At 42.3% G+C, this 25,021-nt stretch overlaps 1 protein-coding gene across 3 annotated transcripts in view; it reads left to right on the plus strand.

Moving 5' to 3' along the window:
• Window positions 1–239: 239 nt before the first annotated feature.
• Window positions 240–25,021, plus strand: part of DMTF1 (cyclin D binding myb like transcription factor 1) — a 330,757-nt gene continuing 305,975 nt past the window's right edge. Inside the window, exon 1 of one of the 3 annotated variants that reach the window (XM_069228717.1) lies at window positions 240–326. In XM_069228717.1, coding sequence (XP_069084818.1) covers window positions 304–326 — 23 coding nt within the window. In that variant the 5' untranslated portion in view covers window positions 240–303. The remainder of the gene's footprint in view (window positions 327–25,021) is intronic. The other 2 variants (XM_069228718.1, XM_069228719.1) reach the window with 2 other exon arrangements.

Raw genomic sequence — 25,021 nt, forward strand, 5'->3', positions numbered from 1 at the left:
GGTCAAGCCCCCGAAAAAAAGCAGACCAACAGGCAGAAATCAGAGCGGGTGGTGTCGGTATCCTATTGACCCTCAACCGAGTCAAGGAGCAGCAACACTTTAGACATACCTATACGCGGCAGGGTGCTTCAGGCAAGCACGTGATGTATCTTACAGCCCGGGTGGCTCTCGTGGCAGAACGCTACTCAGAAGTACTGTTATCCGCAAGCAGCGACGTGCTCTTGACGCCGTGTACAGACCGAGTGGCTGTCGTCGGCGGAAGTGTGCTTACCGACAAAGGTGTACCAGTTGTTTCAGCCGCGGATGCCCCCTAATAAAAATAACAGGTAAGATCCGGCAGCCAGTCAACGAACGAAATGTAGTTTACTCCGGGCGTACCTTTATTAAGACAGGGAACCCGCTTTTTTGTTGAATCCCACTAAAGTGATAGTCACTAAGCAGACTCCTTTTGCCCCGAGCGCCCTAGGCAGGCCTTGGTATGGTCAGTGGCTGCTATGATTTGAGTAGGGCTCTTCCGGTCCCACCTGCTTCAATTTTCAGTACCAGAGATATAAAGGGTGTGTGAGTCTGCTGCAGACATTTAGTGCTGTCTGTCAGTGGCCACAGACCCCACATGGTGATAATATATACGTACGGTTCTGCGCTTCTGCAGTGTGTAAACACTTAACTTTGCGTTTACACACATAACGGGTTTTCAGAGCACACGATTTCCAGGTTGGTAGCGACTGTAAACTACATTTACACTGACAGGACCTGCGTTTCGATCACAGTGCAGAAGTGTCTTCAGTGTTATGGGTGTGAGAACCGGTAACTAATTATTATAGTTGTTTGCTTTATTCTCAGGTGGGGTCTGTGATACTTGAGGTCTTGCATGCGGCACAGCATAGGTAGCAAACCGCAATCAATTCTTCACAGACCTTCTCCATAGCCAACCAATGCTTAATCTTAACGAAGGAATCGTAGCGTGCACCAGAAAAAGGATGGAACTGTGGCAGTTCACTATAAAAGCCTCCGTGATTAACGCTGCTGACCCGTAAGAAAAGTTGCGTTTATGAAACCATTACTGCGGGCCATCCTGTGTATCCAATCTTTTGTAATATGAACGATAGACTTAAGTGTTCTGCAATAATAGCAGTTTAATCTGCAGTTCACGGGTTCAAATCCTGGTATCCCAAGAAGTTATCCGTCCTTCCAAGAAACCTTTCAGTCTGGTAATGAAACCATCTGTTATTTGCAGCGTTATGCATTGACAAAACAGTGCTATCAAGTGCTCGATGTTACTTACAATGTACATGGGTGAGTGCAGCAGCAGGCTGAGAAGCGCGTTTATTAGTGTTTGATCAATGGAAGTAAAATAGAAATAAGAGAAGACCGACAGCAGACTGATGTCTAAACTTCAGAGCAGCTAATCGGTTTAACCCCTGTACTTGGCCCACTCCCAATCGTGCAAATTACATATCTACGTCTCTGGATAAAGTAACACCATCCATGTGCTTGTATTTTGCTGTGGGAATAACTTGGCCGCAGTTTTATTACATGCATGGATTCTTACAGTAAATCATTAACCTCATAAATCACAGTGGTCAGTCATATATGAAGACGACAAGGCCATAAAAGTTATTTACAGTGTCATAACTCCTTCTGAGTGTCACACATAATTCTTGACATGATCATAAATCATAACTGGGAGATAGGTCATAAATCACAGCTGACAGGTCATGCATCATCTCCCCCGTACATTAATAATTTTGACATGATCCTAAGGACATTGCTGCCCGGCACTTCTTGCTCTCTGCCCCCTGCCCCACAAATGTATTTTTGGCAGGGGCAGCACAGTCGTTTTAAACCCCCACCTCCATGCCCCATCATGGGTGCGGTGGTGTTTCCCCATAGGGGGATTAAACCCAAACTTGTCTTTGCCAGGCCCTCTTTGGCCTGGTGTCTTCGCGCCACCCTTGGCGCGCCTTTCTTCCCATTAAAAAGGGGGAGCAGATTGCCCCTCCCTTTGTTGGTTTGCCACTAAAGCGGCTTAATCCGGTCATTCCCGGGGCCCCAGCGGATGTTATTGCGCCGGCCCTTGATGCCCACTTTGGGGGTGGCCTCTTCCAATCTTTTTCTGCGCTCTGTGCTCCCCTTCACAAAGGACTGAAGAGGCCACTTTCCTTGGACTCTGAAATGGAGCTCGGAGCAATTCAGCAAGTAAAATGGCATATTTACTGCATTAATTGTAGCTCGTTTACAGATGTTAGCGTGCATACTTCGGGTTCCCCATGATGGTGTATTAAAGGTCTTGTGCTGACACTTCACGTCTTTGGGGGAATCCACTTTTGAGGAAGGATGTTGACGCTGTCTTTGCTAATCTGATAAGACTGTAAAATAAAGCACTTCCACAGGATTGGGGGTGGGGTTGAACATCTGAGGAAATTTGCCCCATCATGAGTTAAATTGTCAATAAATAAAATAGTATAATCAGTCAAATACGCCTTCTTGTGACAAATTATAACCTAGAAACCCCAAAGGTTTATTAAATAAATAAAGTTCATTACAGAAGGCAAAATGTGGTGAATCATAAAATCACACATTCGACATTTCATAATAAATCATATATAGGGAATTAGCATTAAGTTCAACGTCTGACATAAATCAAGCCTTGGAGAAGATTTCAAATTCCGAAGCATGAGTCAGACTAACAGAAGTCTGCATGGTAGTGATTTTATCATTAGAATCCTGATTTTTCTTACTTGCACAGACTGGTAATTTAAAACTATGAGAGCTAGAGTGCATTATGCAAAGATTCTGCCCTAAATGGGACAGAGACGTTCTGTCTCAGCCACTTAGATTTTATGAAAGTACTCTTGTTATAAGTCTTTGGCTGACCATTGTATGTTTCAGCTTTTGGGGTGGGGGGATCGGAGATTACTAAGCTCCCTCACATATTTAGCACACCTTTCTAGGACCATTGTTTATTCATCGAGAAGCAAAGCGAACAGGCCTCTTGGCAGGTGTGCACGCCCTCTTCAAGAAAAATGGTTTCAATAAGGACTTTCTATGTGTGTCCAAGATGGGACAGCAGCATAATAGATGCAGCCAGGACTCTTGTTTAAAGTTGCACTACTTTCAAACCCCTCCCTGATGCGCAGTGGGCCAGGCTGGGTTAAAATTGTTTATCGGAGCCCCAGAAGTCTCATGTTCAAGATGTCGGTCCGTGCCCGCGAGTTCATTGTGTCAGCAAGGTGGGCTCCCAACCAAATAGGAGGCATTCACTGGGATAACAATATCCGAGGCGTTCAGTGAAACTGCATCTTGCTGAAAGGAAATTAGGTGGCACTACCAATTGATCGTCCCTGAAAAAGGGATGAATTTCAGTGCTAAAGCTGAAACAACAATTTGGAATAACTGTATGTCCTTCTCCAGGTAATCCTGCCATAGGTTCCCTGGACATTGGAAGGTGTCCTTTAGACAGGCCTTTAATGAGTTTTCAGGGGCCTTCAGAACACTCAGGTAATATTTCAAAATTTCCGCTTCGCAAGTCAGCCCTTGCCACAGCAGGCCAAATTCTAAGTGAATTCTGGATCTCCGTTGATGTCTTGGCAGGTGGAACATAATTTTGTAGCCTGACTACTGAACGTTTCATTTGATTAAAAATAAGTCTGAAAAGAGATATGCAAGAAGGCATTTTTTACATTTATAAAGAGAACCACACCGAAATATTTTTGTGAATGGATTTATATTTCTTATTTTTGTTACATCTACATGATTACAGTTGGTATGAGAATTTTCGGAGAACAAAACGTGGGTGACCTTAGGAAGAGTATGCATTTCTGAAAACTAGACAAAATCCTGACCTCAGGAATGGGTCATATGGACAGATTGTCGAAAGTTTATCTATGTACTAGTTCCACATGGGTAGCGCGAATACTAGCCAACCAGCTCATGTGACACACTTTTCGTCTGTGTCACCAGAATCAAAGAGTGATGGAAAAGGAATGTAGAAAGTAGGAGACATCTCACGGAACACAACTAAATACTGCTACAGTATGGCACTTAAGTACACAGAGGACGATAGTGAAACTTGTGTCAACTTACCCATTCGACCTCCTGGGACCTCCATTTCCCCTGCCATTCAAATAATTTGCCTGTCATTGTTCCAGTACTGAACGTTTCTCTGTACAAACTTGTTTCACTCCTTGAATGACTATATGTTCACGAAAGCCGCAGTCATAATTTATCTTAAGACTCCCTTAATGTCCAGGAAGAAGTAGTGTTTGGAGTAGAATAAACGTGCATTGGCAAAGCCAATCTGTAAAGTTTTTTGCCTTTGCTGATTCGGTTTGCCAATGCAGGCCCAATTACTTTGCCCTTGCCATTTAGAATTGGCAAAAAAAGAATATTGCTGAAGCTGAATAGCTTTACTAAAAAGAAAGATTGGTGTATACACATGCATGCATCATCATATATCCACAACTGCATACGTCTTGACGTGGCTGTGGTTTTGTTGTTTTAAATCACTATTCCAAGATGGCTGATGCCCATCTTGGAGCGTTAAATTGATTTTTTTGTTATCAAAGTAGGGTCTTGGAAGCATATTGCATCTATCTGACCTTGCAAAAAAAAAAACAGATATCAAAGATAGAAATGAGGGCACAGGATATCATGGGTTGGTAGCAACAGAAAAGCTCGATAGAGATAGTGGGGAAAAAAGAATTAAAAACAAAACAAAAACTGAGCAGTGCAGGGAGTTGGAAGCAATGGATAAGCTGGAGTGGAACAAGGAGCAACATGGATAGCCCAGGGACAATGATTTCCATGGAAAAGTGCAGTCAGTGACTAGTACTAAAAGAAAAAACCCTACAAAAAAGGTCCCTGAATGTACATATGAAACCTTTCCTTCAATCAAAAGGTGGTATAAAAGCTATGATCCAGGGGAGGGACAGACCCAGGAAGATGAAGGAAAGACATCTAATAGGAAGCTAGCAAATAAAAGAGACAGCAAGTGGAAAGGAATGGGCTGTTCCAAAGTCCTTTTTTAGGTATTGATATTGCACAAAATATATTTTCGGCAACAAACAGTTAGAGGTTGTCTGTAGGTGAGACCTAAAAAGGCAACAGGCAAGCTTGGGAGTGTGGAGAGGGGGAAGAGCAAAACAGAGAGTGCAGTGGGGACCTACGGGAGAAACAGCACATGGAGGAGAGAGCAACAAAACACATGCATTCCTATAAGGTGTTGAAGGAAGAAGAAAAAAGGGACAAACACTAGAGAAAAGGAAAGAAAGCCATCCAACAGGAATCAAGGACATTAGATGGACAAGAAATGTAACCAGTCATGAGCAATAAGCGAATCCAGAGCCCACTGTTAAGAGGTTTGTCAACAGATAATAGGTGTCCATAGTGGAGACATAGAAAACTATTTTTCAGAGGCTTTGTACTTTTTCCTTCTGAAAATGTCATAGTAGCATGAAGAAAGGTAGTGGAGGGTTTTAGAATTGAGCCTCCAATTGTAATTACATGCATTTCTCTACGTGGAAGTATTGCAAAAGTCAATGACCTACTGGCTTTGCTGTTGCTTTTTTTTATGTCCGTTATAAAATGTGAAGTAATGACGACAGCAGTGGAATGATAACTCACCCAAACAAAGCACAGTGAGTGAAATGCTTCTTGGGCTGGACAAACCGAAGTGTTGAGAGGAAAGCCACTGAATCACTGAAAGCCAGAAGGTTGTCAAACTTCCCTAGTCTAATAATTAAGGACTAAGGGCTACATGAACATTGTTTTTTCTTTCTTGTTGCAAACCCGTTTGCAACAATAAAAAAGCATTTTGGTATGTACAGACACTATTTTGCGATTCAGTAATCTTTTTACCAAATCGCAAAATAGGTTTGCGAGTCTCAATTAGGAAGGGGCTTTCCCTTCCTAATTGCGAGTTGCGGTGCAATGTAGGATTGTTCTGTCGCAAACCCCGGGACGTACATCTGGCCCTAAGCATCACTGTCAAGCCTATTGTGCCACAGTAGGAAATATGATATTAAAATGAACCTTAGCAGTTGTGGACTTATAATGCATGTCAGACCATATGGAGAGCAGTTAGAACATGTGTAACACAAAGCTGGAGCATTTCAAAAGTGAATAGGCAGTGGTCATGATGAACGGAAACAAGTTTAGTTACAACTGTAGCCAGCAACATCCAGTTTTTTTAAAATATGGGACTCCTTAAGCAATGCTAATTTGTTAACAATGGAAGGAATTGAGGTGTGCTTGAAAGTTTTAAGATCTTGCGGTCATAGAAACATGAGTGAGTATGAAGACACTGAATTTTCCATGCAATGTGATTAGATAATTGAATGCCCCCCATATAGAATTAACGTGTGAAGCTAAATACCCCTTATGTGACCAAACTCTGAATTTCTTCTTGGTGCAAAAAATAATCAATTGGTAATTACAAATCCAACCCTGGATAAATGACCATTGTGAATAAGTCTACAGGGATGTGGAATTCCTATCGCCCAACGCCCGGGACATCTTGTTTGGGGTCAAGGGCAACAAGTTTTTATGTTTACTTTGTCCTTGGGACAAGTAGGCCCAACCCTCTGCAGCACAAACCCTTTGGCTACCTGTTTACAGAGAGTGGAACTCTCTGCAGTTGAGGTAATGTGTTTCCAATAGATAATGCTGTTCGAACTTGTATTTATGGTTCATTATTTGAAAGCCTTGATTATTAGGGTGAGTGCTGTAAATAAATGTTTTAAGGTCACACTTCACTACTGACGTTGGTTCCAGTACAAAAAAAAACAGCTGTGTATACACATGTTCGAAAACTTTAGGCTATGAGGCTAAGTATAATGCTCCCAGAATGCTCTCTGATTAGATGCAAATGAAGTGTCATTTAGTAAAATGTGTTGATGCATGCTAGTATTTCCCAAAAATATTTCTAATGGAAAATCAGTGTAACAATTTTCAACACGAATATGGGAAGCATGAAAATAAACAAACACTGACAATGCCAACTGATCTGACATATTTTTATAAGTCTTTTAGTTTCATCAATGCGTGTCTTGTTTTGACATCGCTTTTGTAACACTTTATTGTTGTGGGAGCTACCAGGCCCTCAACATTTTAACAAACACTGCCAAAAAAAACAAACACATTTTTTGAACTCTAAAAGCACATGTTGCCACCAGTGGCATAACAAAGGCCCCGCAGCCGCCCTCCAGGGGGCCCCTTTAGCACAGCACCTGCCCTGAGTGAGTCTGGAGAGGGGGCTCCTCCATGTTCTTTGCAAAGGGGCAACCTCCAGTTTCGTTACGTCACTGATTGCCACTGTAGTTCCTGACACTGAACAAAACTACTTTGTGTGCCAATATGCTCCTTGTGGAAGAGCAGAATGCAATCACTCACAGTAAAGCCAGCCAAAAGAGAGAGAAATAGAAATTTTTATTAAACAAAATGTCTTTGTTAACACCAGACCTAATTAGGGACCAAGACCCACATGTAGGTAGCTTTTTGCATGTCACAAACAGCGACTTTCGCTGTTTGCGACGTGCAAAAAGCACATTGCGATGCACAAACCCAGTTTTGCGATTCAGTAACCTGGTTACCGAATCGCAAAACGGGTTTGCGAGTCGCAATTAGGAAGGGGTGTTCCCTTCCTAATTGCGACTCACAGTGCAATGTAGGATTGTTTTGTGACTGCGAACGCGGGCGCAAACCAATCGCAGTTTGCACCCATTTCAAATGGGTGCTAACACTTTCGCAAAAGGGAAGGGGTCCCCAAGGGACCCCTTCCCCATTGTGAATGTCACTGTAAACATTTTTTCAGAGCAGGCAGTGGTCCTGCGGACCACTGCCTGCTCTGAAAAAATTAAACAAAAACGTTTCATTTTTCGTTTTTGTAATGCATCTCGTTTTCCTTTAAGGAAGCAGTCACAGACATGGTGGTCTACTGTCTCCAGCAGGCCACCATCCCTGTGAGGGCCGCTATTCGCAAGGGGGTCGCAAATTGCGACCCACCTCATGATTATTCACTAGGTGGGCATTTGCGAAGCCCTTGCGAATCACAGATGGTGTCAGGGACACCATCCTACATTCGGATTTGCGACTCGCAATTTGCGGGTCGCAAATCTGAACCTACCTACATGTGGCCCCAAATTCTTAAAGAAAGTCACAAAAGTGCACCCATGGTATATGTCGTACCCCTATAAAATATTTGTGAACTGTATTTTAGCATGGGTAAATACGCATGTGTAGATTTGCTCATGTGAAAATCTATTGAGCATCTGCAAGTTCATTTTCCCTCCGGCCACTTTCTTCCCAACCCTGGAAGAAGTCCTAATTCTGCCATTGTCCGGAGTAAATGTCCAACCTTTCTTATTATGGGAAAATATTAGAGAGAAGCTGGTGAAAATCTTTAAAACGTGCAGGTTAGTAGGTTTGCAGACTCAAAGGCATTCCAGCCCTGGAACTATTGCTTACTGCTTCCTCCAGCCCCAGTATGCAGATCTGCAGAAAGGTGGCAAAATAAGGAAATTGCTACAGTAGGGATTGAAACTGCAAGTATTCAAGCCCTATTATGGTAGTAGCCCTGGCATAATCAGAGAGGCTGTTATCAGAGCTCTTACATAATGAGATTGCTGCCATAATTTGTCGCCACACTACATGGCACCAAAGGGACAAGTAGATCTTTTTACAGGACAAGTAGATTTGAGAAGCAACCTGTCCCCTGGACAAGTAGATATTTTAATAAATTCCACACCCCTGGTCTAAAAAAAACACTCAATCTTGCTATCTGCACACCAATAGAAAATCATTCATCAGTATGTGAAAACCACTATAGGGCTTGATTTATATTTTGGGGGGCGGCACAATCCCTTTTGGCCTGGTAGAGGCATTAACGTCCGCCAGGCCAAGACTCTTCTGCCTGCCAAATTTAGAAATGACCACCAACCTGGCAGTCATTCATAAAGCATTGGCAGGAACTGCAGCCACAGCTGTTTACAGTTTGGTGCAGGGCTCCCTCAACATGATGGTGGTCTGCATCAAACTCTTTTGTTTTTTTATTTCCAAAGAGAAAATGCTCCCCTTGCCATGAAAGGCCTGTCTCATGGTGAGGGGAGCATGTAGCAGTTTTTACTGCGTCTTACTGGCAGGGTTTTCCTGGCGGTGACTGGCAGTGAAAATTGGCCTCTAATTCCACCAATCTAAATTAGGTGGGCAGAATTAGCGGTTTTCCTCCGACGGCCCTTACTCCGCAGGGCCTTCAGTGTGGTTTGATCATGGTGGACACAGAGTAGTCTCAGCTGTGACTAAACCTAAGGTTCGCCCGCATCTAAACTTGGGGGGGCAGACCACACTCTTCGCAGTATGCATACACCATTGCCATTGCGACATAAACATTTCATAACACTAATATATTTGTGCACTTGGTTTGGAAACTACATGAATTTGTTTGAAACCAGAGTTTATAATGATACCACTTTTTATGAGTTCTCAGTTGGCGAGCTTGTTTGAGCAGTTTCATTTAATTGGACTCATCATAAATGTCACTCTACCATGAAAACATGAGAATCACTTTCTGGCCATGTCTATTGAACATTGACACAGAAGCACATAGTAAAGCCTAAAAACAGAAGAGACCACAGTGTATATTCGCAAAGGAAGGAACAAAAATCTCCTGAAAGCACTTGTGTGTTGCACAGTGTAAGAAGCCTGAAAAAAACATATACAAATCTACAAAATAAAGCACTATCTTATTAACCTTAACTGTATAGCAGTAGACCCTCTCAGTCATGCAACATGAAAGTAAGTATAGGTAAACAAAAGCATTCAGCAACCACACCAGGAAAGTCCTGAAACATTTGGTGCTCTCTAAGCTAGCAGTAACCCAATTGTCTATGCTGTAAACGAGACAGTAAACAATCAGCTTGACAGGATCATGCCCTTGCGTTGAGGTCATTGACCCTGCTTAACACGTATGTGTGTGTATAATGTCTACATGTGATGTTACAAGGGGTGCTAAACAATCACTTTGTTTCACATCAAAACGTAGGTTGTTTAGTAGAAACAGTAAGGCTTGCTGACAATTTAAATGTAGGCAGTACTTGCTTCGGAGAAAAGGCCAATTCAGATGCATTTCTTTCTCTCTTTTTCTGTGGCAAAACAAAATAGGGTTGTTGGGGATAGAAGAGCTGTGGGTGGGTGGGAGGGACAAGAGTGATTGAAAAAGAAAAAGACAATAAAGAAGGTGACTGGGATTAATGGCAAATAAGCTGGGGAAGACTTGAGAGAGGGGAAGCTGCTGAAGAAGGAGACAGCTAGGAAACACATGCTCTAATTGAGTGCTTATACATCAAGCATTTGCGATGCAATGGGTCTCGCATTTGCTAGAGTGAGAGCTATTAGCATTGTAAACTCCTAACCGGACTTTTCTTGCCACATAAATTGAAAAAGAAAAGTGAAAAAGTTTCCCTAAGCGAGACGATTCACAGCGATACAGCCGCCATTAGCATCACCGTGAAGAGACACACAAAAAAAAATAAGTTTGCTCGCAGTCAAACTTATCGGCAAAAGTGCAATTAGCCATGTAACAGGGGCGATGGCCAAGGCAGTAACAAAACCTGCCCAAGGAGGGACAAGCATAAACCATTTACCAATGTCATTAAAGGATTTTTGAAGTGAAAGCCCACAAACAAGTGATAGTGATGGCCGTGGTTAAAAGCCCAGACACATACCAACACATCGGAATAGCAGTGCTTGCGCGCTGCCATGCTCATCCTAAAAAGGAAAAAAGTAAGTCCCTACAAGTGAGCAGTGAAGGGTCACAGGTCAGCCAAATCAAGATTGAATAAGAAGCAAGCAAAGCAAATGAGTGACAATAAAGCTAACTAATGGTAAGCATTGGATTGGCTGTAAGCCTGCTGTAAGTTCATGATAGGTTTTTTGCAACCTTAAGCAGCTTGCACTATTTAGTAAGCTTGACATAAAAACTGAGAATTTGAGCAGACATTTTTTTTCAAACAATAGTCTTTCAGTTGTGCTTTTTTGCTGTCCTCCTTGTAATCTTTTCATGCAGTCTCAAGTTGCACTCAGTTATTCTAGTAACAAGTGTTCATCCCTTTGAAATACATCCTTGAGTTGCAAGCCTGTTCCCTGTGGGTCTTGCAAACTGGACTGTTGCTCAAACAAAGTTCTCTCACTTCTCAAAGTAATTATCTTTCATTTATATCAGTCAATCAATCAGCGATTTCTAAAGCGCAGCTAATCACCCGCCTGGGAATATTTCACTCTTTCAAGCCAGGGAAAATGGCTCACAGTTTAAAAGCTTTCATCGTGTAATGATATCTGTATTTAACCACTGCTCCATCTTGACTACTGACTCAGTTTTGTGTTTAGCTTCCCACACCGTCACCAGCTCCATTCTGTTTACAGACTCCATTTTGTGCTTAACTTAGGTTTAACCACTGTCACGTTAGAGGGGCAGATGGCGCAGGTATTTTTGCGCGTACAAGTTATGCAACGTGTTTTTCGCTCCTATTTTCACTCTACGTGTTCCCTTCTCACTAAGGGCTAGGACATAATATGGGGGAGCGAAAGGAAGATAAGGATGTACCAGGAGAATGTTTATGGTACAGCACGGAACAGCATGGTTTTGAGAACGCACCTTGGGATCTGGCCAATCTCAATGTGTTATTTTCTAAACTGACCTGAGGTAACCAGCGTTTGAGCAACAACTCATCAAATGGGGGGGGGGGGAGGGGGGAGATTTCTCGAATTCTCCTCTCCTGCTTGTTTAAAGTATATAATAGGCCGAGACCAGGCTGGAATGAACAGATTGAACTCTGGTTGAGACGAGGACGCTTGTGCTCACCATTCTCCCTCGAGTGTAGTTCTCTCTTCACGATTGACTGGGTACACAACCTGTTGCTGGCAAAGAGATGAAACAAGCGGGCCCCATGATGATGAATTCTTTTTGATTATTATTTCAAGCTTTACATTGTGCATGAATACATAATCACTGTATTAGTGCAGATATATAATCCATGATTAAAGTAGCATATTTTTGATGTTTTTATAAGTATTATAATTCTACTGCTGTGATTATTTTTGGAGGTGTATTTGTGTTGCTGCATTTGACCTACATAACTCCTCCTTTCAAACCTTAAACAGTACTTTAATAAATGTATTACTCCAACTAAGAGCTTTGCATTGTTGGAATTCCTTTTATTCGTGTTTCCTCTCAGTTTAATGTTATTTCAGTGTGGTGATTTCTTTCGAATGTGCACCCGGGTTGTACACCATTGACCTTTCTGTTTAAACCTTGCAGAGTGCTTTGATAAATGTGTTTATCTGACTGAGAGGGTTGCATGCCAGAAATGCCTCTCAGTATTTGTGTATTTCTTCTTAGTCTGCTGTAAAGCAAAACACATGGTTACTCAAGTGCTTTGAAGCATGGTTAAGGAAGTCAAAGGTGAGGTTCAGATGCAGAGAACTTGGAGCAGCAGGTAAATACTGTTGAGGAGCCTCAAACAAAACCAATCACACCTTAATAGCATGACCCTTACATAGGCTGCTAAATGCTGTCTAGTGGTCTTTGGGGACTGGTAGGTTGGTAGAGACTCTGATTTTGCCGATCTTATGCATGGTTGTCCCACTTAAGTATTTAAGCTCTGCTGTGATTGTTTGCTTACTGCCTCCAAACATTTACAATGTACAAACACTAGGGCAACCAGTCGTCCCTCTTGAGATCGGTAAGCATATGCTAATAACAGAAAAAAACAATGAAGGAATTATCACAGAAGATTTCAATTACTATTTGATTGGTGAATGCAATTTTGTTAATTCTTTTGTTAAAAATATTTTGTCAGTAAGGTTTCAAGCACATGAAACTGTACTCTGTGCCAGTACTCAAAAGAAACATGAAATATATTTAATGAAAAATAATGTTTTTTCAATACATGTGAGAAATTGGGTTATTGGTTGATGAGGGTGTGAACCCTGGTCAAGCAACAGCCACAATACCTTGCAGGATAAACCACAAAAAGTGACTAAATTAACCTGTGCTGAACCCTGGGGAACTAGGCAAAAAAAGCATTCAGGCTAAACTTCGAGGCAATGTGTGAAGGATTTATTCAGTACACAAACAGCAACACAGTGAAAACACAACACAATAAAAACCCCAAATTAATTTAGTAAAATAGAGATCATTTTAATAACCTATTTGACACCAAAACCATGGCAATCCAATTAGAAGAACAAGAGTTCTGAATTTTTAAAGTTTATGGTTCAAAATAACAATTCAAAACAGGAGACCAGCTGAACTAACCCGTGGAATCACTTCTGGGGTCCTGGTTGTAGGTGGTGATACATGGCTCTGCAGCAGGGCTGGTCTCTGGCGGTCACAGCAGCAGGCAGTCCCGAGAGTCCTTCCACAGGTCCAGTAGTGAACTGAGGAGCAGGTCTGAGAGCGCTCTTTTTATACACTGGTGCCCTGCGTCTCTGTTGGGAGAAGTTTCTAGAAGGGTTCTCTCAAGTTCCAGGAATTTCCAGCCTCCCCTGCCCTGGCTCCTAGCTGGCTGGACTGACAATACAGGTCATTAAGCCTATTGTGTGGTGGGAGAGCCCAGCCTATTAAGTTGCAAGTGGGGCTGTGCTTAGCTCTGCCCCCCATCAAGTCGGGTAATGGCCTATTGAGGCTCTGCTAATCCCCCTATTGTGTGACTGTCTAGGGTGAATTCACAAAGTCCCAACTGTCAGTTACTCCGAGTTATGTGACCAAAGGCAGGTTACAGGCATAGAGGGCAGGAAAATGCCTACTTCTTAAAAGTGCCATTTTCAAACTTTGGATGATAAATCCGACTTTCCCATTAAAGAGGGTTTATTGTTACAAGTTCATAGGTACCAAACATGAGATATCTACCACCTCTGGTTTAGGAATTACAACATTTTAATTTTGATAAGAAATCCCCAATGTTACCCAATGGGAGAGATACGCCTCTGCAGTGAGAAAATTAATTTGGGAGTTTTTCATTACGAGGACATGTAAAACTAAAAAGTACGTCCTACCTTTTTAATTACACTGCACACTGCCCTATGGGCTATTTAGGGCCTACCTTACGGGTGACATATATATATGTAATAAAAGGGTAGTTTAATGCTTGGCAAGGGGTTTTAAATGCCAGGTTGACATGGCAGTGAGACACTCCCTTCAGACTGCAATGGCAGGCATGGGACAGGTTTTAAGGTGCCTCTTAAGTGGGTGGCACAATAAGTGCTGCAGGCCCACTGGTAGCATTTAATTTACAGGCCATAGGTATATGATATACCACTCTACAAGGGACATACATGTAAATTAAATATGCCAGTCCGGTATATGCCAATCAAACCATGTTTAGGGGAGTGAGCAGATTCACTTTATCACTGGTTAGCTGTGGCAAAGTGCACAGAATCCTAAGGCCAACAGAGCAAACATCCAGACAAAATGGAAGCAAGCAGGCAAAAAGTTTGGGAGAAGACCACCCTAAGGCTGCCAGGTCTAACAATCCCAGTAACTAAAGTATTTATCAATGTATGATTTTCCAAAGCTAAAGTGACAACAAAAATCCAGTTATACCAGTAAAGTGAGCCACATGTTTACATATTCAGCAATAAGGACACTTGTAAATACGATTTGTCCGAATGGCCTTGAATGGTGTGACAACCACTCAACCTAAGTGAACAGTCTCTATGTGAAGAGTCCAGATTCTCACATATTAATGGAATTAAAAGGCTGATGTGGAGCAGCTGTCGACATTTCATTCTCTCTCAGGGCTTAATCTGCAAGATCATCTTCAGGACAATAATATAGAGAAAATCCATTGGAAACAAAACGAATGCATCAGACTTAAGGGGGAAAACATTGTTGTATTGTGCACAGCCAACCGAGGTGTAACACAGCCTAATAAAATACATGCCACCACTAAGTTAACCAATGGATTGTCAAGAGTGGTCTAAGGGATACACTTTACAAATTAAAAGAAGACACATGAACAATATTGTATACCTACAATTGCGTGACTCATGCCATATTTTTGACTAATGAATTACAACAAAAGTGCCCTGAGATGAAAAACCGTCTCATACGATAAAAGATGTGAAACTCCAGAGACAAATAAATTGCCTGTAAGAGAAAGGAAAAAGGCTTAAAGGATGCCGAGTCTTGGAATAAATCTATACTTTTATGTAGATACATTTACCGAAAGTAAAAATCTTATATAGGGGAAGTAATTAATTAGAGGGTCCATTACAACATTGTTGATAGTGGAAAATGTGGTATTCCAAGTTGAATTCAAGCCATGCAATTACCTCATTTATAGTTGCCATACAGGGGTTGTAAGTCCCCATTGTAGTAAATGTTTATTTCGGAGGGTCTTTTTACTCAGTGACCAACTGATCTTGGATATTCCATCCTCTTTTAAAGGAAAAGGTGTGTTTTTTTCCTATGTGGAATGTCCCATTCTGTAATAAATGTCATGTATTCTTGTTGCTAGTGCTTTCTAATTCTTAAGGATGACGTCTTCTATTTTTTTTTTTTTTTTTTTTTAAACTGATCTAGTATTTTTGCTTTTGGTTTTCCATACAGGGGGGATTTCCTGCCAATTGTCAGTTATTTTGCTCACTTTATTAAGGCATATTTTAGGATAGCCTCTCTGTTCAAACCTCACTATAATTTTTTTTTTTTTCTGAATGAGATGTTCTTTTAATTCCTATGACGTGTGACTATAGAAAGTTGTTTTTTCTTCTTTTGCGGATAAGAAGATTGGTAATGTAAGATATTGTTGTGTTCTATCGGTTTAGAGAAGACATCTGTCTCCCGTCCCTCTGCTCCCCTTTAGTGATTGTGACGCTTAAAACTCAGTGTTTGTATTGTGAACCTTGTGGCTTAACTTAATATGCACTTCTTTATCCTTCAGCTTCGTAATGTTGTTTTCGGAGTTCCTCCTCAGTTATGGTTCAGATTCTGAATATTTCATCGATATATGTCAAGTACAGTTTCAGATTACTTAGTCATTCCGTGTTGGACAAGATGAAATCCGATTCCACTTTGTTCATGTAAATATTTGTATGCAGTGACACGGCCCCAGAGTCCACGGACGTGCCAGATATTTGTTAATAAAAAGGGTTTCCATTATACCCGAAATATGTGGTACAAAATAAAATGTAGTAGCTTTACTAAAATGTGGATGATGTTTTGTGGTGGTTCATTGAGGAAAAACCCACTACACATCTTCCGTTTCACCAATACGAGGGATGTACAAGTCAATTTACATCCACAACCAATAGTTTTCATAAGGTGCCCTTCAGTATTCCTCAGTTTGCACAAGAATCTCCTGTGCCTTTTATGTAAGAGGTCATCTGTTGGTTGTAAATAGTAACCCAGGAATTTGCCAATAGGTTCATGTATCGGGCCTTCATACCATTACCGAATACCCCCCAGTAAGAGGGTGATGGTCAAACACAGCTCTGTTGTGTGTGTTGTTAGTTTCAAGAAAAGCTTCGGAAACTGGATAAAATATTTACTAAAGAAATAAGTGATCTACATAGAACTGGCATTCATATCCAAGTGACCAGTAATGGTCTATTGCCGAACACCAGCAATAACATGCTAAATTCTGACAGGGTGGCACAGGAACTAACTGACACAATACAAGATCAGATCATTCACATGCAAGCAATACAGTCGTATATCAAGGATGCATGCTAAATGTAACACATCTCTCCCTTTCAAAACAGCAGGTAAAACACAAATATAACAAAGAGGATTGCAGGATCTTAAAGTGAGTGGAAGGGCGGATCATAAACTAAAACCAAAGGGGTTAATCCTCCAAGAAGGCTTGGGAATTCTAGCAAACTGTTTAACGTTTCCTGCTACAAATTCTTCAGAACTCTCCTTTGGAACTCCAGACAACCCTAGACAAAGAGTCATGGTTAGGTTGCAAGTCGGTTCCTTCCCTTAATTCATCCCTCCATTGTGTACTTTGAAAATAGGGAATGCAATTGAAAGCACCCATTCCAGAAGAATCCACACTTCGTTGAACATCAGCAAAGAGGTTTCTGCTCTTAAAATTTTAGCAAGGCTTTTAAGATTTCCAACATTTGACATCCGGGGTTATAAGAGCACTTTTAGTGACTTTGACAATCTTGAACAGTCTGCTTAACGTAGTTACGTTTACCACGATTACCTGTCAACCTAATCCTAACCCAGTCAACCACATGGATTCATACTGATTAACCTTGTGTGTTTTCTGATGTGCCAGAACCCTATTTATGGTTTCAGCTTTCTTATCAACATATAATCCTATGGCAAGTGAAATTTGCTTCCTCAGCCACCAAGCAGGTTGCTTCTTAAATTTACTTATCCTGTAAAGAAATCTACTTGTCCCTTTGGTGCCATGTAGTGCGGCGACAAATTATGACCGCAATCTCACCATGTAAGATCTCTGATAATAGCCGCTCTGATTATGCCAGGGCTACTACTATAGTAGGACTTGAATACTTGCAATTTCAGTCCCTACTATAACAATTTCCTTTTTTTGCAACTTTTCCTCAGGTCTACATACTGGGGCTCGAGGAAGCAGTAAGCAATAGTTCCAGAGCTGGATTGCCTTTGAGTTTGCAAACCTACCAACCTGCATGTTTTAAGGATTTTCACCAGCTCTTTACTCCTGACAATGGCAGAAGTAGAAGTTCTTCTAGGGTGGGAAAAAAAGTGGATGGAGGAAAAGTGAACTTGTAAACGCTCAGTAGATTTTCACATGAGCAAATCTACACATGTATGTTCGTTCGTGCTAAAATACAGTTCTCAAATATTTTCTAGGGGTACGATTTCCTGGTCTACGTCTTTAAGCTCCTGTGAATTCATGAAAGCCACTAATTCAAAGATGTATACCATGGGTGCACTTTTGTGACTTTCTTTAAGAATTGGGCTGGCGTTAACAAAGACATTTTGTTTTTGTTAAACTTCTATTTCTGTCTCTGTCGGCTGGCTTTACTGTGATTGATCTCATTCTGCTCTTCCACAAGGAGCATATTGGCACACAAAGTAGTTTTGTTCAGTGCCAGGAACTACTGTGGCAATCAGTGGGGTAACGAAACTGGAGGGGGCCCTCTGCAATGAACATGGAGGTCTCCCGCCCTCCAAACTCACTCAGGGCAGGTGCTGTGCTGAGGGGGGCAGCGGGGCCTTTGCTCTACCACTGGTTGCAGAGTGTGCTTTTTGAGACCAAAAACTTTATTTTTCCTTTTTTGCTGGTATTTGTTACAATGGTGAGGGCCTGGCAGCTCCCACAACAATAAAGTGTTACAAAAGCCATGTCAAAACAAGACAATTTATTGGCAAAACCAAAAAACTCACATAAAATGCTTGCTCGGTTGGCTTTGCCAGTGCTTGTTTATTTTCATGCTTCCCATAATCTTGTTGCAAATGGTTACACTGATTTTCGATTAGGAATATTTTTGTGAAATACTATCTAGCAAGCATCAAGACATTTTATTAATTGATGCTTCAAATAAATAGCACCTAAAATTTCATTGTAGCGAGTCACTTTTTTTTTCCTCCTTGCATTTATTTCTGAACATTTTATTTTGAAAGCAAAGAATATTCACTCTTGCTTACAAGCTTCTGCAAACATTTTCATCTAATCAGTTAAACTTTTCAAACGTTTGTACACTTTTTTTTTATTTTATTTTATTTTTACTGGAACTAATGTCAGTAGTGAAGTGTGACCTTAAAACATTTATTTACAACACCCACCCTAATAATGAAGGCTTTTAACTAATGAACCATAAATATAAGTTCGAACAGCATTAACATATGGACATACATATTACCTTCACTGCAGACATTTCCCTTCTTTGTAAACTGGCAGCCAAAGGGTTTGTGCTGCAGGGGGTTGGGCCTACTTGTCCCAAGGACAAAATAAACATGAACACTTATTGACCCCAAACAATATGTCCGGGGCGTCAGGGATAGGAATTCCATATCCCTGACCCTACACTAACAAGAATGTACTTGATAACCTAGCTCATTCCAAAATAATTATCCATGAAGAGTCAATGACAAGCCAACTGTACACTCTTCTTCAGATGTTGAGTATAACATCCCACTAGCCCATGATTTTGTGTGTCATAAAAAGCTGACGGTGTGCTTAATATTTTACTTGACGAGGAAGTCTGTTGTAGCACAAGAGGTTGCGTGGGCCCCATTATCGGTAATGGACATTTCAGGGAAATCCTCTTTACTGACCACTTCTCAAAAAAACTAAATGCTAATAATTATTTTTAAAAAATCAGTTAACCATTGACTAGTAGGTCTTTCAGTAAATTTGACCTCCGGCCATGTAGAGTAGTAATCCACCAGTGCATGGTGTATGTACATAGGAAAACAAAATCAACAGAGTTGTCCAACCCCAACCTTTGCCAAGCATTTTGCAGCCAGCTCACAGTTCACGTGGCAGGATTGTTAGTTTTAAGACTCTTGTAACTGGATGCACATAACATTAATATGTATAGAATACAGTTATATATAAAATATGCATGCAAAATGCAACAAATCACTCCCCTTGAGAACAATAGGAAAACAAATATAACAAAAAGGAATGTTAGATTCTCAAATTAATTGAAGGGTGAAGAATGAACTTCAACTGAAGGGGTTAGTCTTAAGCTGCCACAACTTAACCCACTCATCAGCCTGCCAATCCATACCAGGCCATCAGAAAAAGGTCCTTATGAGATTCATTAAGAAACACACACCCTTATTTTTTTGAGGCCCATGCTTCCTAATGAGCCTTTGAACACCCTCAGAAAACGTATACTTATTGTCCCACTATTAGAATCAATCAATCAGAATTTATAAAGCGCGGCAAATCACTTGTGAGGGTCTTGAGGTGCTGTGCAATTTCACATCTGTGAATAGGCTGTGTCTGCAAGCCCAGCACTGTGATTTCACTTGGTTCACCCACATGCACTGGTGATCCACTGAAGCAAGGGGGTGCTCGTACCTCATGTGCCCCAGCTGGTGCTCTCTAGGCACATGCTTCTGAAAACGATTGCCAAGGACCACCCATCCTGGAATGCCTAGTGCACACACGAGAGGGGCCCGAGATGTTGCACGTGAGTACAGATGTGCTGGAGAGGATCCGTGCCTGCACGCACAGGTGCCACCGACTCCTTTCAGAAGCTAACCAGACACGTTCAGTTCTAGAGTACCATGAAAGAGAGACTTGAGATTACCTTCCAAAGTCTTACTAGAAGGCCAACCCTATATAGTGTATTTTGTCCCTAAATTCAAGATGGTTTCCAACTGTCTTTTGTTGAATCCTCCTTGAAAACTCTGTTAAATAATTATCAGATTTATTTCCTGAACTGATGCCACTACATCAAAGTCCTAATCATCAGGCACCTGATTAACTTCTGGCGAACAGAGAGAATGCAAAAGGAAAGCACCTGTGCAATTTATAAGTCGAGGACTACAAGACAGCACAGCTTTCTGGTTGTGACAGACATATTGGGACTTAGGAAGTTGTCCTAGGAATGTATTCGCCAATTGCTTGCCATTTTTGTCATCCTTATTTTCTTACTTTCTATTCACTGACTTTATTTGTATTAGGCCGTTGTGAGAAATTGGGTTACTAGTTGAGGGGGTGTAACCCTACTTAAGCAGGTAACACAGTCCTTGTCAAGGTGAAGTCATAAGCAAACCTCAAACTAACCTGTGCTCAACCCTTTAGTAGATTAGCACAGAGCAGTCAGGCCTAGCTTTTAGGCAATATGTAAAGTATTTACACAGCACTTCAAATAGGAGTAAAGTGAAAACACAACTCAAGAAAAATCCCACACCAATTTAGAAAAATAGATGATATTTTAATAAATAAATCAAGACCAAAACGACAAAAATCCAATCAGTAGAACCATTTTTTTGAAGCTTTGGTGCCAAAATGCACAAAATGCCAACGGTTATCCTGTCACACCGGACTGAGACAAAGTCACAAGTTCAGGCCGCCCGTGATAGAGCCGAGCTGGCTACAGGGACCCAGTTAAGACCCCTGAACAAGAGTACCTTAAATCCTGGTTGCAAAGCGATGCGGAGTCCCATGCAGAGGAGCTGCTTCACGCTGCAGTGGTTCTGATGGGCTGCATTGATGCTCTTGTGTGGTAATGCGTTGGCTCCGATTGGCTGCGATGGGCGATGTGAATTCATTGCGTCGGAGAAGTCCACGCAGCAGTCGGGATGCATTGGTTCCAAGGGTGTTGCGTCGGGCAGCAAATGCGATTCGCTGGCTCTGCATGAGATGTACCACCCTGCAGAGGAGATGCGTTGGTTCTGCTGGATCCACAGAGGGCCTGGTAGAGCAACTTCAGGCCCTCTTCCAATGGTCCAGAGCTGAGATGGCACCACTTGGGAAGGCAGTATTCACAGATAGCAGAGTCCAGGTGCTGGGTTCATGGTTGTTGAAAGTGTGTTATTTCCCTGAAGCTTCTGATCATGAGGCCAGCCAAGAAGCCCTTGGAATCACTGTGGAGTCCTGGGTTTAGAGATGCAGGTCCAGTCCTTCTCTCCCAGGCAAGAGGGCAGCAGGTGAGCACATTAGGGCAGCAGTCCAGCAAAGGGGTAGTCTTTTCAGCAACACAGCAGTCTTGCCGAGTATCCAAAGGCTCAGAAGTGCACTGAAGAGTTGTGGTCTGAGGTCTGAGATTTATACCTGGTGCCCACTACTAAGCTGATGAAGCTTCTAGAGGTTTCCACCCCACTGTGGTGTCAGGCATCCCCTTCCTGCCTCCTGAACCAGTCTTGTCTGGGGTCACAAAAGACCAATGTCAACCATTTTGTGAGAGTACTCATGCATAGCCTTTTGTCATTTGCAAGTGTTGTAGGTGACATCTCCTCCCCGATGTTCACTCAGAGTGGCCCATTCTGCCAACACATTATCTTCCCTTTGTCTCACTATCTGGCAGAGACCACCTGTCAGCTTAACCTAGTCATGTGAACAGGCTGCAGGCACCAAATGTTAGGACAAGACAATGCTTACTTTCTAAAAGTGGCATTTTCAGAATAGGGTCTAAAAAATTACTTTACCATTTAAGGGGGCATCTTATTACATTTTTTTTAACCTCCAAGCACAAGCTGTCTACCTGCTCCCAAATGGAAGTTACAGCGTATTAAATGTAATAGGATAACATTGGAGTTATCTTATGGTATAGGTAGGCCTGGCAGTTCACAACCAGGACATGTAAAACTTAAAAGTACATGTCTAACTTTGTAAATATACTGCATCCTGCCCTCTGGGCCATTCTGGGCCTTCTCTAGGAGTGACATATGTTTTAAAAAGGAATGTTTGGGCCTGGCAAAAGGTTTATTTTGCCAGGTCGAGTTGGTAGTGTAGAAACTGCACACACAAATTGCAATGGCAGACCTTAGACATGTTTGAAGGGCTACTTAAGTGGGTGGCACAATCAGTGCTGCAGGCCCATTAGTAACATTTAATTTACAGGCCCTGGGCACATGTAGTACCACTTTACTAGGGACTTACAAGTAAATTAAATAGGCCAATTGTGTGTAAGATAATTCTGCCATGTTTCATGGAGAGAATATGAGCACTTTAGCACTGGTTAGCAGTGGTAAAGTGCGCAGAATCCTGCAGAGTCCTAAAAGCCAACAGAAAATGGGTTCAGAAAGCAGGAGGGTGAAGGGAAAACATTTAGGAGTGACCCTGCAGAAAGGGTGAAGTCCAAAAGCCTTCCAGCTTGTGTTTGTTCCTCAAAGTGGAGCAAAACCTGTTTACCACTTTTGGGTAACTCTTTCTTTCTTTTTTTTTTCTTTTTCGTGATGCATTCTACAAGGGTACATGTGTTTTCAGTTGTCTCTTTTGAAAGCTATGTCTCAGGCCTGCTATTGCAGAGCCAGTATATGCAGTTAGACTGCCTTGTGGTCTTGGCATTTAAAACCTCTTGCTAAGCCTTAAACTCCCTTTTATTATATGTCACCCCTAAGGTAGGCCCTACGTAGCCCTTAGGGCAGGGTGCTGTGTGATTAAAAGGCAGGGCATGTACTTTTACTTTTTACATGTTCTGGTAGTGAAAAACTCTTAAATTAGTTTTGCACTATTGTGAGTCCTACTCTCATAAGTTAACATTGGGGATTCCTTATTACATTTAATAAGCTGTAATTCCTAATTGAGGAGGAGTAGATATATCATGTTTATTACCTATGGAATTGTAATAAGAAGTCCTCTTTAATGGTAAAGTCATGTACGTACATGTTTGGCATTTACAACAATCATGGGGAAATAGATGTCAGTGGGTGGCAGTTGTAATGTCTCCTAGTTTTGTACATCCAACACAAGGAGGATCTAGGACCCCAAAAACCTCTCACAACACAATGTGACTGAACTTAACATGTGGCACTGGCCACCAATACCTGCACATTGTCCATCCCATTGATGCCACACAGACTGCAGCTACAGGCACACGAGTAATCTAACTGGCATACATGGGCACATTCTAGCCTGTGATGAGGGAAAGGATGGTGAAGTACAGAGAAAATTGTGTACATGAGGTACCTACCTGCTCCTCTGGTGAGCCATAGAGCTGTCCATATAAGGGTAGGACCTCTGCCACCAGCCTCTCCAGCTCCTCTGGTGAGAAGGCAGGGGCCCTATCACCTTCTGGACGTGGCACAATTGCTCCCAGTAGCAGCCACAGCAGCTCAGGTTGTGGAGTTGTTGCTGGCAGCAGTGTCATGAGACAAGTGAATCTGCAGAACATGGCAGTCATGTCTGCCACCTACGCGGTTGTCACAGCTGGCGAACACAGCCACCGTTACGAGTTTGAAAATGCCACTTTCAAAAAGTGGGCATTTTCCTGCTTTTAGCCCTCTGTGCCTGCAGCCTGTCTCCAGTACACGTCTGGCCTGGTTGACAGCTGGACCTAATGCATTCCCTCTAGACAGCCACACACAAAAGGAGCTTAGGTGTGACTGATGGGCCATCAACATCTTGATGGCCCATCCTGGGCATGATGGGTGGGAGGAGCTGACACACATGAATAGGTAGTGTACTGCTTCAACACAAAGGGCTGTGTAACCCCCTGTAGTAAGTCTGGAGCCAGGCCAACAAGAAAGGATGCCTGTGCACTTCAAAGACTCTTCTTTGTAGGCACCCCCACTTCAAAGGCACAACTGGGTATAAATACTAGATGTCTGACCCTACCAAATCAGTACACTGCTGGACCTGTGAAAAGCACTGCCAGGAAGAAGGACTGCTGTGCTGCTACAAGGGCTGCCACTCTGGACTGCTGCTCTGGAAGAACTGCTTTTCTGCTGTGCTGCCCTCTGCCCTGTTGAGGAAGGACTGGATCCATCTCACTTGAACCTAGATTGAACCCAACCACTTCAGTGTATACCACTCCACTCCACTCCAAGAAATTCTCTGCCACCTCACAACACACTACACCACTCTCTTCCACGATACTCCACTCCCCTCTATGACCCTCCCTTCTTCGACTCTCCACTGTATGTCCTTCCCCTCCACATGACTCCACTCTTTGCCACTCTGACACTCCACTCTGACACCACTTCATGCCTCTCTACAACATACTACTGCACTCCACTCTGACACTACACAGCGTTTTACACTAATCCACACTATTTTACACCACTCCATTCTATGGCACTCCATGCCACTTTTCTTCACTACTCCACCCTACGCCACTCCACTGTATGACGCTACTTCATTCTGCTCCACTCCACTCTCTCTCCTCCACTCTACACCCCTCCACTCTGACTGTCTACTCCACTCTACACTGCTCAACCCCTTTGTGCCACTCCACTCTACAACAGTCCACTCCACTCCACAACCCACTATACCACACTAGGATACTCCACTCTAGGACACACCACTTGGTGACACTAACCTGCTTATCCCTACGACACACCACTCCAAACCACTCTACTCAGCTTTATGCCACTCCACTCTGTGCCACTCCTCTCTGCAAAAGTCTG

Source organism: Pleurodeles waltl, chromosome 4_1 (genome assembly GCF_031143425.1).
Source record: "Pleurodeles waltl isolate 20211129_DDA chromosome 4_1, aPleWal1.hap1.20221129, whole genome shotgun sequence".
Lineage (NCBI taxonomy): Eukaryota > Metazoa > Chordata > Amphibia > Caudata > Salamandridae > Pleurodeles > Pleurodeles waltl.